At 31.5% G+C, this 14,150-nt stretch overlaps 1 protein-coding gene across 1 annotated transcript in view; it reads right to left on the bottom strand.

The window, feature by feature from the left end:
* LOC111058079 overlaps positions 1–14,150 on the bottom strand; it is a 47,690-nt gene that overhangs the window by 28,758 nt on the left and 4,782 nt on the right. The window contains 6 exon segments of the mRNA XM_039429601.1: positions 3,583–3,717; positions 6,811–6,865; positions 6,867–6,905; positions 9,738–9,845; positions 11,068–11,222; positions 13,257–13,389. Coding sequence (XP_039285535.1) covers positions 3,583–3,717; positions 6,811–6,865; positions 6,867–6,905; positions 9,738–9,845; positions 11,068–11,222; positions 13,257–13,389 — 625 coding nt within the window.

Raw genomic sequence — 14,150 nt, 5'->3', positions numbered from 1 at the left:
AGATTACCGGATCACTCACTCCTTATAAAAGATATATCTCTTAACCGCTTATGTTTGTTAGTGTATAAAAGATAACAATACATTTTATGATACAGTGTAGTTATGGAATAAATTGGTCCACAAATTACAGAAAAAATCACTATTATTTCGTGTAATGTAAGTAGATAGACAAATAATGAGTGAAGAATATTTTTCAGTGTTTATAAAAACAAGAGCTTGAGAAGGTCAATAATTGAACAGAGACAGGTGATTGCATGTGAAAATTTGAAGCATGTTATAACTGTAAGGGTAGGCACACTCCACACACCAGCTAGTCAAGACAAGACAAGACATGATCAGACACAATACTTCACATTGTTGCTTATGAAGCAACACACACTGATTAGTCATTGCAATTAGACATGTCTTTTAAATAATTAAACAAGAGACAAGTGATTGCATGCATGTGTTTAGTGAACAACAAGCAATATAAATAATACCGTATAGTATTGTGACATTCGAAAAGCGCAAGAAAATGCTCACTGAAAAATTACTGTTCAAGCCACTAAATGAAAGCTGCTGTGTTTTGCTCTTAATAGAGTAGGCTATAAAACAATTGGGAATATGAAATAATACTACTACGCTATAACTAAATTTAGGATTATAAAAGAAAAATCTCTCTCAAGCTTGAATATTTCATGAAAGTAAACAAGAATGGGTTAATTAATCAAGAGAAAAACGTTCTCGAAGAAAATTATAATTCTAGATGCTTCAACTGCAATCAGATTATCATATCTGATCAGCCATTTTATTTATTATTTATTTATTTCATTTACACATGCACAAAATCAAAGCAATGATTGGGAGAGAAAGAACAGAATTAATCCAAAACTACACCGTGATTCAAAAAGAATACCACAACTTTGAGAATCTGTATTTAATCAAGGAAACATAATAGAAACTTGGGTTGTAAATCAAAATTAAGAGTATTAAAATAAGTTTCTCCCCACTAGAGAACAAGTTCACAAATGTTCAATGTGACCCCCTCCAGACACTCGAGTGATATCAATACGATATTCGAACTCGTTGCACACCCTCAGTAGCATATCGGGTGTAACAGTTTGTATAGCTGCTGTTATTTCTTGTTTGAGCTCCTTAATGTTAGCTGGTAGAGGTGATCGATACACATTATCTTTAACGTACCCCCATAGAAAAAAATCGCAGGGGGTGAGGTCAGGGCTTCTTGGAGGCCAGTGATGAAGTGCTCTGTCTCGAGCTGCTTGGCGGCCAACCCATTGCCTCAGATAGTTTTCATTCAAATAGGCACGGACAGATGAGTGCCAATGGGGTGGTGCTCCAAATAAGGAACTAAATAAACTTTAGTTTCCTCGAATCTTTGACAGATAGTGCTCCACTATCAATTTTCAAAGTTGTGGTATTCTTTTTGAATCACGGTGTATTTCTCCCCCGAATTTAGATAGTTGATGAGCAGATCTAAATAAGGTTATGGTACCACTTCTTATATCTCACAAAATTTACTGTCCAAATATATAAACAATATAAATTATTATTATGAATAATCGCCAATATGAAAAAGATTAGACATTTCTTGAAGTTAACAAGAATGAATTCATTAATCAAGAGAAAAACTTCCTTGAAGAAAATTATAATTCTAGATGCACTTACAGCAATCAGATCATCATATCTTATCAATAATTTTTTCTCTTATGAATAATCGCCAATAGAAGTTTATTAAAGTTCATGCAATGGAATTTCAAAGAAATGCATTGGAAATAGTACCCTTTTTCAGGAATATCACCATCTTGAAAAACAAAAACTCATTTCTTAGACAACGTTAAACTTTTAAAATTATAAAACAATCAACAATTGATTGGAGTATTTTCAAAAGAAGTAAATGGTGATTTCTAAAAAAGTGTAGCCTACTATTTCCATTTTTTCTTTCACTATAATTAGCCCTTGTTATTCATAATATTATTCAAAATTGAATGTTAGTACAGTTTTTCCTATCTTTCTCTACTGCCATTATAACGTGGACTTCACCATAGTCAATAAATCTATGATAAAATAAAATTAATTTAATATTTTTATTTCTATATTTTATCATAGGTTCATTGACTATAGTGATTATAATATAATATTTCTTATTTCGTGAGGTCCACGTTATAATGGCAGTGGAGAAAGATGGGAAAAAAACGTTGCCGAACATCTATCTTATGCCTTCTATAGACGGTAGCAGATACATGTTTATTGATGTAATATTAACTGTTCATTCGCGTTTAAGATAATCAATTTTTATTTTAATAATTTCATAATGAATTTACATGAATAAGATGAAATATTTTGTTAATTAATTATGAATTCTACATTGTTAAAAGACGATCTGGCAACAGAGCAAAGCGAGAAAGAGATAGCGCCATCCGCTTTGTTGAATGAAAGACAAGGATAGCAATAACATTGCTAATCAAAGCTGACATTATAAGGTGGACCACACTATAGTAATACAATGAATTAAAATAATTTTAATTCTATAGAGGGGAAAGAGTAGAAACGATATGGGTGTCACCTGATATAACTCGTGCATTTTCTTGGTTGGAGAAGCTTGAAGTGCGGTAGATAATAGGCCTAATAATGCAAGTGTTGGGTGTGTACAATGGGCCATATGAATGAAGTTGAGCATTTGCTTATACTTCTAAAATATGGAGCATTTGCTTCATTTTCTATGAATAAACGTGAGCAAAACCTTTTGCTCATGCTCATCAAAAAAATAGTTTGAGCATTTGCTCAAAATTGTATGAATAAACTAGAGCATTTGCTCAAATTTTGAAGCAAATGCTTCAAAAAAGGTGAGTCTAGTCTAGAGCAGCTTATCACATTTTTGCTCATAGTAAAATGGCTCAACTAATTCGTATGAGGAAGAGGAAACTATACCAGATACGATCACAACCAATAGTTGGATGAGAACTATAAAAACTCTTATTAGATTCAACCATGATATATATCACCATTATTCCTACAAAAGAATAAATACAAAAACTAGGTACCTGTTTTAAAGATAGCCATCACAAAATAGGAAATAGGCATTTAAGAAGATGAGAGTGTAGACGATTATAAGTAGGCTGGCTACTGATATTATAAGAATATGCTGAAGATTATTATAGAGATGACATTTTTTCACGCTATTATTTCAAAATTCTAAACTCAACTAACCTAAAACTCTATTCATAAATAGAAAACAGAGCAGACGACGCAAACACAAGCGGTGCACCCTACTTGCATATTTAGCGCTTCCGTGAGCTATAAAAACAAAGTAAGGCTACAAAAGTGAATCAGCTGATGAAAAATCTTTAAAATACGTGAGCATAGAGTTCAGGAGCATAAGGTTAGAGTATGAGGTAAAGCTTATTTATATCAAATGAGCAAATGCTTTTGCTTCTACCTTTTGCTCATGAGCAAAACCTTATGCTCAATGCTTTTGCTCATGAGCATTTGCTCTGTTTTTATTCATATGGGCCTGTACCAAAGTGCCAATTGAATGAGTGTGCAATCGGAATAGGCTACATCGTATTAATTTCATGAACAGACACTATCTGATGGAATGTCCTCTTGTTTCTGGCTTAATTTGAGAAATGCCTCCTCCAGACTTGAACAGTTGTTCATCTCCATGAGTTGGAGGGGACTTCTCTCTGTTAGCAGAATCCCACCTCTCATAAGTCCAATCTGAAAAGCACAACAAGTGAATCCTTGAATCATCTGAAAATTGTAGAAAACACAGATAATCATCACATCCATCATTGTAATGAATTCATTCAACAAGCTTCCTGCTGGAGCCAAGAATGTGTCTGATAAAGCTTTAAATGGGAAATTATTTAGTTATTCATTGGAAAGGCCCTATTATTCTATAGAATTTTTTTTAAAATTTAAACTGTGATATAACATTAAACTGTGTATTCCAAATTAAGGGTTAAAATAGTTTGGGCGAATGTCTGTTGTTTTTACCTGCATTGTATCTATTGTCTATGAATAATAATGAAATGACATAAAACATTCTATTGCTATTAAATTTTGTAAAACTTTAAAGTGAAAAAAACTCACATTCTTTGATGTGGCGACGTCCGTTTCGTGCTGGTATCGCACATTTCCAAGCCAAACAGAAACTGAAGTGTTTAAGGTTATGAGGGTGAAATTTGGTGGGGGTGGAGGGGAGTTTTGGTGGTTAATGGAGGAGGATTTAAATGAGTTTGTCAAACAGGGTGTGGGAGGAAAAGTTGATTTGGTCATTTAGAATATTGTTTGGCTGTTGTTTGGTGTGTTTGTATATTTCAAACTGTTCTAGTAAATTTAATTTTCTGTTTTTGTGGGAATAGTGGAGTATTTCGAGGTTGTTGTCTATATGTCAGGGTGTGTGTGGTCAGTGGAGATAATGTGTTCTGCAAATTTGGAATGGGAGGACGGATGGGTAATGGCTCTTGTGTGTTCTTTGAATCTTATATTGAAATTTCTAGCTGTTTTACCTGCAATCTTTGCAATCTTTGTAATTTGCTGCAATCTTTACAATTTAGCTTATAAATTCCTGGTCTATTGTATTGATTTTGAGAGGTGTTGTGTGGGGACAAGAGTTTTTTCAGTGAGTTTTTTGTTCTGTATGCAACCTTGTATTTTATTTTCTTGAATGATGCTGCTATTTTGTAAGTTTTATTGTTGTGGTATGTGAGGGTGACGAATGCTGTATGATTATCAGTGTTGTATTTGTCAGAGTTTTGCGGATTGTTCTTGTTGTTTTTAATTTTTTGTAGTCGTTTGTCAATCATTGAGGGTTTATATCCATTTTGTTGTGCAATATATTTTATTGTGTGCAGTTCAGTGTTGTAATCTGTGGTTGTCATTGGGATATTTATTAATCTGTATAGCTTGTGGTTGTAGGCTGCAAGTTTGTGTTGGATAGGGTGATTTGAAGTGCAATGGATTGTGGTGTCGGTTGTTGTGGGCTTTCTGTATATTTTGAATGTTTTGAATGATTGGTTCTGTTTTGTGATGGTGATATCCAGGAAATTTATGCTGTTGATGGTTTCTAATTCAAGTGTGAACGTCAAATTTGGGTGTATGCGGTTGAGGTGGGTGTGTAGTGTTCAAGTTGTCTTTTGTTCCCCCTGTATAGTATTAATATGTCATCTACATATCGGAACCAAGCGAGTATTCTATTGGATTGGATGTGTGATTTGGGATCATGGTTGTGTAGGTTGTGAAACTACAACCTACAAACTACAACCAACTACTGATTTGGGATCATAGGTTGTGAAATATTCTAGTTTATAGTGCCTGCCTAAATAGATTTTAATTTATGTATTTTATATTTATTAAATTTTTACTCTGTAACTTACTTAACAATTTCTGTGTAAATTTATGTTTGATAAGATCTTATAGCCTATTCATGTTTATGAATCTATGGATAAAATAAATGAATTATTATTATTACGATTGCCTCAAAATCTAGAACAAAATTAATATAGGAAACTCAGATGTATCATATCCATCATTAACTGTTTTTTCATTCTGCTATACTGTATTGTGATTCAATCCTATACTATTAAACGAGAAATTTCTGTTTATATGTTTAGATGTTTTTATGTTTATATAATTATATATCTGTATGTGACCGGATCTCGAAAACGGCTCCAACGATTCCCACAAAGTAGGTTAATGATATAACAATTTGATTGCACTAGGTCTCATTCCTGGGAAAACTCGCTGAACGACATTAAAGGATAACCCTTGGAAAAACTGCTGAGAATTTCGTCGTCTGTAGATAATGAAAGTGAGTGAGCGAGTGCATGTGTGGGATCATTCAGCTGATCTCACGAGAAGAAAAATTCAGCAAGAATACCTTTTTTTCGTTTATTTCTCTTTTTTGTAGAAAACATGGCGTTTACTTCAGAAAGTCCAAAATAGTAACAAGAGTCTGTTAGTGAAGAATAGTACATAGTATATTGACAAATATATTGTAGCAAACATAGTATATCATTCTAAATCGAATTCATAGTATATCTATTTGTAATAATTGATGATGTGTTTGTTTTTTGAAGTGTGAATAAATTGTTATTTTGATGAGTGACAGTAGCTTAACCTAGATTATTTGATTTGGACTGTAGTATAAATTTGAAAAGGGACAGTTTTGGGCATAAGCCTGTTGTGCCTCCTCATATAACTGTAAAAATAATTGTACGACTGAGAAAATGAATATATAAATATAAACTATAAATTCAATCTTTCGTTACAAAATTTCTATGCTTTTACACTCCAGAGCAAAGCTCGGTCCCCCAATATTGTAGGAATAAATAAAAACACTTTTTGCTCTTAAATCATTAAATTGGTAATATTTCACTAGCAATAGGGAAAATTGAACATGATTTTGAGAAATTTTAAGAATTATTCCCCTGATAAAATAATTATTATTTTCATGACAAATTTACAGTAGTGTGGACTACTTTGAAGAAGTGTATCAAGTCTACACAATAAATTAATGATCAATATATTATATAGTAAAAGTTTGTTCAAATTCGTGTTTTCTTGTTTCTGAAAAATATAAATTTCCTAACTACTTGAAAACTCCCTTTTTTGGGTGAGGGTTTAATATTGGAAGAGCTTCTTATACCCTAAACTCTTTCACAAAAACCTTGAAGATCTCATTCTCCTCCCAGATTTGATTCATAGCTTGTTAAGGCCGGAGATGTTGATATGAGAAGTTCTAGTTGAAAACTTAATTACGAGTTATTTTAATTCTAAAAATTGACTGAAATCAGTCAAAGAACTTACAGTATGTGAATTTCTCGCTTCTTCAATATAATGGGTTGTAATGATAATTGTTTTGTGGTTCCACATCCGTTATATGTATAAAATATTTCCATATGCTGTAAAAAACAAAACATAATTAATAAGAGCTCCATTAAGAGTTGTGAATTGCAGATGAAATTTAATTCTCAATTCATAAATTTTGATGGGAAATTGAATATAGAATAATAGGTCTATAGTAGTCAACGTTGAGATTGCACGATACATGAATAAGGGTTGATAGAATTGGATAACTCGGAACTCGCTCACTCCAAGCTAAACTGCTCTGATCGTTTAGTATTGATTCATATATGGCAGTTTTACATGGAGTCAGCGAGTACCGAGTTAGCCAATTCTATCAACCAATGATAAGAGCTATTATTATTCATGAATTTCATTGTACATTTATATATACGGTATTTGAAATTAGTGAAAAGTAGATTTTATAACTGTTAGTTAAGCAGTTTTACAAATTTAATACCGTATTACACTACTACCTACTGAATTTTGAAGACAAATTTCGAAAAAATCACGCGCACTTTCACTTTATTTGCTTATGGATCATAGTTGAGATTCATGAGAATAAGAGACATGCCAGAAACTACCTATTCAATTTGTTCTACTATTAAATTGAATTAAATCGCAATAGTTTTTGGCGTGACTGGAAAAAGAAGCCTTGAGCTCCAGCCACGAGTTCCAAAAATAAGAAACTTTTTTAATCTAATAACAGCAGTACAAATGATACAATTCTGTTGATTGATGATAATCTATGGATGTTAATTTTATCAATAATCAAGTACGGTACTTGATAAACAAAATATGGATGCACAGAAAAATATACAGTATAAAAATTGTCGTGTTTTAATAATTTTTACACAATATTATTGCCAAAAATTGGTGATTCAGCCAACTCAATTCTCAATTTTAAAATGATAGTTTTGTTTTACCCACGATTTTATTAATCTCAATTTGGTTTTTGTTATTATTTTTATCCTAATTAAAGTCTTCTGGAATTTTAGTTATTAGTTTGAAATGAAGGTGGAGATTATCTACGAAACATGGAAGGGAATGTGGCAGAATCCAAAGTCAGGGCAGTGGACTGTAAATGATAATTGATATTAATACCTACAAAATAAATCTCTGGATTCTGTGCATAAAAAAATGATAACATGAAGTGCTGGGAGTATGCCAATAAAACACAAAATGCCAATAATTGAATAATAAAAATTAAAATTGAAACAACGAATAATATTAAAAAACACAATCTTGAATATGTAACCGTGACTGTATCGAGTACCGAATATCAAGTATATATCGAGTATCGAATATCAAACGAGTATCGAAGTGGAACCGTTCCATAAAATGCTTTGTCAGATTTTACAGAATGTAATTAATAACTTACATGTGGTCACCACTCATAGAGAGTAGATTAAATAATAACCTCATGAGAAGATATTTTTGGGACGCTCTGTAGATCGTGAATTACCCAATGAAATATACGAAATATATTTCGTATATTTGCGTGTGTGGCATATAATGTCACATGTGTGGTTATTTCATATCTGAAACTCATATACCGTCTATATGAGTGTTTTTTTCTATCTGAAACCCATCTACACTTCTATTTAGAAACAATCCCCATTTGTTAATGAGAAAAAGTTTTTGACAAACAAATACTTAACAAAGATGGTTATAATAATAATAAAATCCTGCACTCTTCGTCCAACATAATCCTTCTCCCGTCGCTGCACATGCCCAAACCACCTCATCCTTGTCTCCTGCATTTTCTTTCCCAGTGGGTAAACAAAGATGGTTAAGGTTGTGCAAAGGCTAAAAATTAACTGTTACTGGTGATATTATTTTCAAAGTTTTTCGATTTGTTATATCATCAAGCTATCAAAATGAAAAAGTTTTTTCAGGAAATCATTTTTTTTCTGATCATTACTTTTTGAGATATGAGCGACTAAAGTTCAAATTTTTGGGACAGAACATTTCAAGGTCGGTAAGAGATAAATCCATGAGATTTAGAAGATGGATTCTTCATGGTATTGTTGATCTAATAAAATGAAAATTCTCTGAAAATATCAAATTTTGAGAAAGTTATTCAATTTACCAAAAATAACTCAACTAAATGTTATTTTTGGTCATTTCTAGTAAATTGAATAACTCTCTCAAATATTAATATTTTCAGAGAATTTTTGTTTTATTAGATCAACAATACCATGAAGAATCTATCTTCATAATTTCATGGATTTATCTCTTACCGAACTTGAAATGTTCTGTCCCAAAAATTTAAACTTTAGGCGCTCATATCTCAAAAAGTAATGATCAGAAAAATGTTTTCCTGAGAAAACTTTTTCATTTTGATAGCTTGATGATATGCAAATCGAAAAACTTTGAAAAATATCACCAGTAGAAAGTTAATTTTTAGCCTTTGCACAGCCTTAAGTTCTGAATATTGAGTATTATTTACTTTTTATTTCCTTCCATTGGACTTTAATTATATCTATGGAAGATGTTAAAAAATCATGTTCCAAATCTTTATAATGGGTAACCTACTATTGATATTTTTCCTCCATTGAGATCTCTATCTATGAAATCATTCTCATTGAATGAAAAAGACTAAGAAATTGTCAAAAATCACAGATTTATTGTTACTTCGGTTATTATTACACCATTGTCAATCTCTGATAAACTGATTTTATACTCTCTAAGTATCAATAATCTGTGGTTTTTGACAGTTTCTTAGTTTTTTTCATTAAATATGAATAATTACCACAATTTCAACTTCTCAACTACAAAAAAAAAATCATTCTCAACTTGGAAAATCTACAACTAAACGTTTCATAGTGAGTACAGTACCATACTTGATACACTTCTTTGACAGTTATTGAAAAATAGCTGCTAATTACCTTTCACATAAGAGTGGATCCAGTCCTACAGTGGGCTCATCTAGGATAAGGAACTTTGGGTTGTGAAACAAAGCTACTGCCATTGAAACCCTTCTTTGCTGTCCACCGCTGAAAATTAAATCAAAATTTCATTTCGAATTCAATCATAGAATTCTAATTTGTAACGTTGAATCGATTCGAAATTAATGTTCAACACAAATTCAATTCATTTACAGCCAACAGTACAAGGCAAAGTCAGAATATATATAGTCATAAAAATTTTTGTAGGAGTGGTCATTTCAATAATTGATACAAACACATAAAAGTAACATAGAATAATTGTTTCTAATAGCTTTCAAGGAGAATCAATTCCCCACGAACATTCTTTTCAAGGACAGTAAAGTACTGAGTGTAAGACAACTCTACATCCAGGCTATCATCACGCGAATGAGGAAAAACAACGAACACATAAGACTGGCAGATCATAACCATCAACAAGGCAGAGAAACACAAATTTAATAGTACCAAGGATGAACACTACATTTCGGCAAAGAAACTACATATATTTGGGACCAAAAATTTACAATTCAATACCAAGTTACATTAGGGAAGAATTCAGTAGACACAGGTTCAAGAAAAGTTTATTTTCCTGGTTAGTTGATATTGGAGTAAAAAATTGTGAAAACGTAGTTAGACTATAAATATTGAAACTATTTATTCTTCATTATTTTCCTTTACTAGTTTATCATTTTTCTAAAAATTAACTCCCTTATTATTATCCTTAATAGAACATTAATATTTATCTACTAATTTCATAATTTTGTTGTATTATAATTTTTTACCAATTCCATTATAAAAAACTTTAATCCCATATTAGTGAATGAAGTTTGTAAATAGTAATAACACGCAACAATCAACTAATAACTTATATCCCAACACATATCATTTATAGTGAAGTGTATATTTATTCATTGAATTATCTTTGCCTATTGGAAAATTATTCAATGCATAAAATTCATTGTTTTAATTGTTATAGTATTCTAATTTGTAATGTAATTGTTTTTGATGAATAAATTTTATTTGATTCGAGTTTTATTTTAATAATACACATAATATGCTAGAGCGTTGTATGGTCAGTGTAAATATTTGCCTGAAGATATGGAATGTTTCCTCTAAAATTGAATAATTATTTTGCTAAAGCGCACTAGATGTAGTAGATAATAATTACAGATAAATTTCACTGTATGAAAAATGGTGAGTCTAATTTTAAAATATTTAACGGATTCTTGACCTCAACCCTTTGATCCCTTGACCCTTTATAACTATTGAAGTAATCTCAAAATAAGCCTACCTCAAGTTACAGACAAGTCTGTTTGTTGGAGGAAGATCTAAAAGCTCTGCAAGTTCTTTCTCACGGTGCTTGATGTAGTCTTCAGTTTGGTTAGTCAAAAGTCCAAAGTATCGGAAAACCTCGTGAATTTGGAACTCCTCGTACAGTGATACTTCCTATTGAAATAAAAAGCGTGGATAAATGAGGGAAGTTGAAAATTCGCATATATAGGGGAATCACTAACTTGAAAATTATTAGTAGTTCATTCTACTTCCCCTCATTATCATTAGCTCATCAGATCTATTGGAGTGGCCGTAGTCGAGTGGATCAGATGCTGGCTTTATGATTCAGAGGCCCGGGTTCAAATCCCGGCCCGGGCAAGATATTTATCTCGGGCCAGTCCCGTGTTTCGGATGGATACGTTAAGCCGTCGGTCCCGGCTGCCTAAAAAGCAGTCGTTAGGTCATGTCAGAGGCCCTGAAATTGATCAGTTGCGACCTGAAAACTCTGATACCAGACCTGAGCCAGCCAGGTCACTCGATATTATTATCAGATCTATTCAAGTAAAATGGAACGAAACTCAATATTATTATAGCATGATAGTGGTATCTCCAAGTAGAGAATTCCTCTCCCAAATTTGATAAGGTTACACATAGTCCGAAATAGGTTAAGTCTTGTATATAGTTGTTCACTTAACAAAATTTTCAGTCCTTGATTATATTTTCACAAAGTATATTTTTACATTTAGATGCTTCAAATATTATATTATTATTTACTGGAATAAGAAAAAAAATCATTAGTAGTTTATTCTATTTCCTCTCATTATCATTGGTTCATTCGATTTATTAAGGAAAATGGAAAGAAACTTGATTATAGCACAATAGAGGAATCTCCAAGTTAAAATTATCAGTAGTTCATTCTGTCATGAACCACAAGGTTTGACATACCCCCAAACATCAGTTCCTTCTGGAGAGAAATAATTTTTTCCAACTTTAAAAACTAAAAGCTGTGATCAGACAGTTTTGGCTGACAAACTAAAACGCTGAGGAGAGGTAGAAGTGGGGCTAGTCTCCCCTCCAGCCAGCTAGTGGGAAAAGCTTTCCACTTTTCTTTATGTATAATTTCTCACACTTTTTGATCGCCTACCTCCTGAGACAGACCGAGCTGCCCCGTGGCTGGACATTCCCATGGACATCAACTGTATAACGGTATCGTTCCACATTCAATTTATTTTTCCTATATTGTTTTGATTTTAGAAATTCCAAATTAATTATAAATGAATAATGTTTTTTGAACTGTCAAATAACTTGTTTAAATAAAAAACACAATAATCTCTCCAACACAATTCTGTCTAACGTTTTGAAAAATCATTGGCAACAAGTTTATTTTAATTTTTTTTAATTGATTAAATGCTCAAAATTTCATAACCCTCCTTAATTGTTCTGTATTAGAATAGTTGTAGCATAACTAATTTCATAAAACCAAAATATGTTAAAATTCACATTTAAATCAAACAGAAATTTCTTCTTTTAAATAAAAGAAATCTGACTCCAAAAAAAAATGTTTTTCTTTTAATTCCAAAAAACATCTATTTGATAATATAAAAAAAACCAACTGCTTTTGCTCTACCATCAAATGCTACGCAACAACAATTTACAGTGTTCCCGTCTGGGAACTGGTGGATCGCCCCCTTTTATTATACTTTTACCAAACAGGTCACCAATCATTTATTACAAATGATGGATACCACTGTCCAAACAATTTAATGTTACAATTCTATTTCCCCCAAAAAATAATATTTTGAATAATATTTATGAATACTGGACTGTGAACATTTGATACTTGTGCATTATTTAGGACAGTTGAAGCAACATTAATTAATTATTATTAAACAAAAATCCCAATTAAATGCTGTAAATAGATTTCCATCTACTAGCTGTTTACCCTGTTGTAAACTGGGTTTAAAGGTTTGTTAATATTTTTTATGAATTTCGAGTGAATAAAATTTGATTTGATTTGTCAATATTTGCAGTAGCAGAAGTCTTCGGGTGATTTACAGCATTTAATTGGGATCTTCGTTTAATAATAATTATTCATTAATTAGCATTTGAACAAATGTAACTTCCAATTTATTTCCAGCTGAAGCAACATTGTTTGATTGGAATTTAATCAGTTTAAACATGCATATTATGATAGTGGAATTGGCATACCTGTGGCATATAGCCCATATCCACTTTGGACTTTACATCAACAAACAAAGTTCCACTGTCAAGTTTTCTTCTGCCGATTATGCAGCTGAGCAGTGTTGTTTTACCGCATCCGCTAGGTCCCAACAGACCATATCTGCAATAAATAAATTATTTGATTTTCAACGGTTACACCAGTTTTTCAAGTTGAGTACAATAATGTTAGATAATACAAAAGAACAACACAATAACCTCATCCTATGTGTAACCTTATCTTATTTTGGGAGAGGAATATCTCAAGGGTACCTTATTTTTACTCTCCCTATAATTTTGATGATATCATCAAATACAATATTGTGCCAATATTGTATTGATATTATCTGAAAATGTTGAACAATATCTACATGGTATATCATTCAATACTGTAACAATGTTGTACAGATATTATTAAATATTGCTTAGCAATATTTAGTTAATTTTTAATTTAATATTGTAATAATGTTGTACCGTACGGTATTGATATTATCTCAATATTGCCAAACATTATTTACATGATATATTATTCAATATTGCGACAATGTTGTATAGATATTATTTAATATTGCTGAACAATGTTTACATAATATATGATTTGATATTGCAAAAATATTATGACAATACTGCTACAATATTATAATGACAATATCTTTAACAATGTTGCTGAATGTTGTAGCAATAATGAGACAATATTTTTTTGCTACTTGGGATGTACTTATTGTATGAATAAATAAAGAATGATAATGAAAGCAGAATACACGTAGGCTATAATTATGGTAATGTAGTACATTATAAATATGGTAGGCCTACACTTTAGAGTTCAATGATAATGATATATACAGAATAAATTAAATATTTGATTCGTCTTGTCATTATAGTATA

This window comes from Nilaparvata lugens, chromosome 5, assembly GCF_014356525.2.
Source record: "Nilaparvata lugens isolate BPH chromosome 5, ASM1435652v1, whole genome shotgun sequence".
In the NCBI taxonomy this organism is placed as follows: domain Eukaryota; kingdom Metazoa; phylum Arthropoda; class Insecta; order Hemiptera; family Delphacidae; genus Nilaparvata; species Nilaparvata lugens.
The sequence above is the reverse complement of the archived record's forward strand: the minus strand, read 5'-3'. Positions and strand labels throughout refer to the sequence as shown.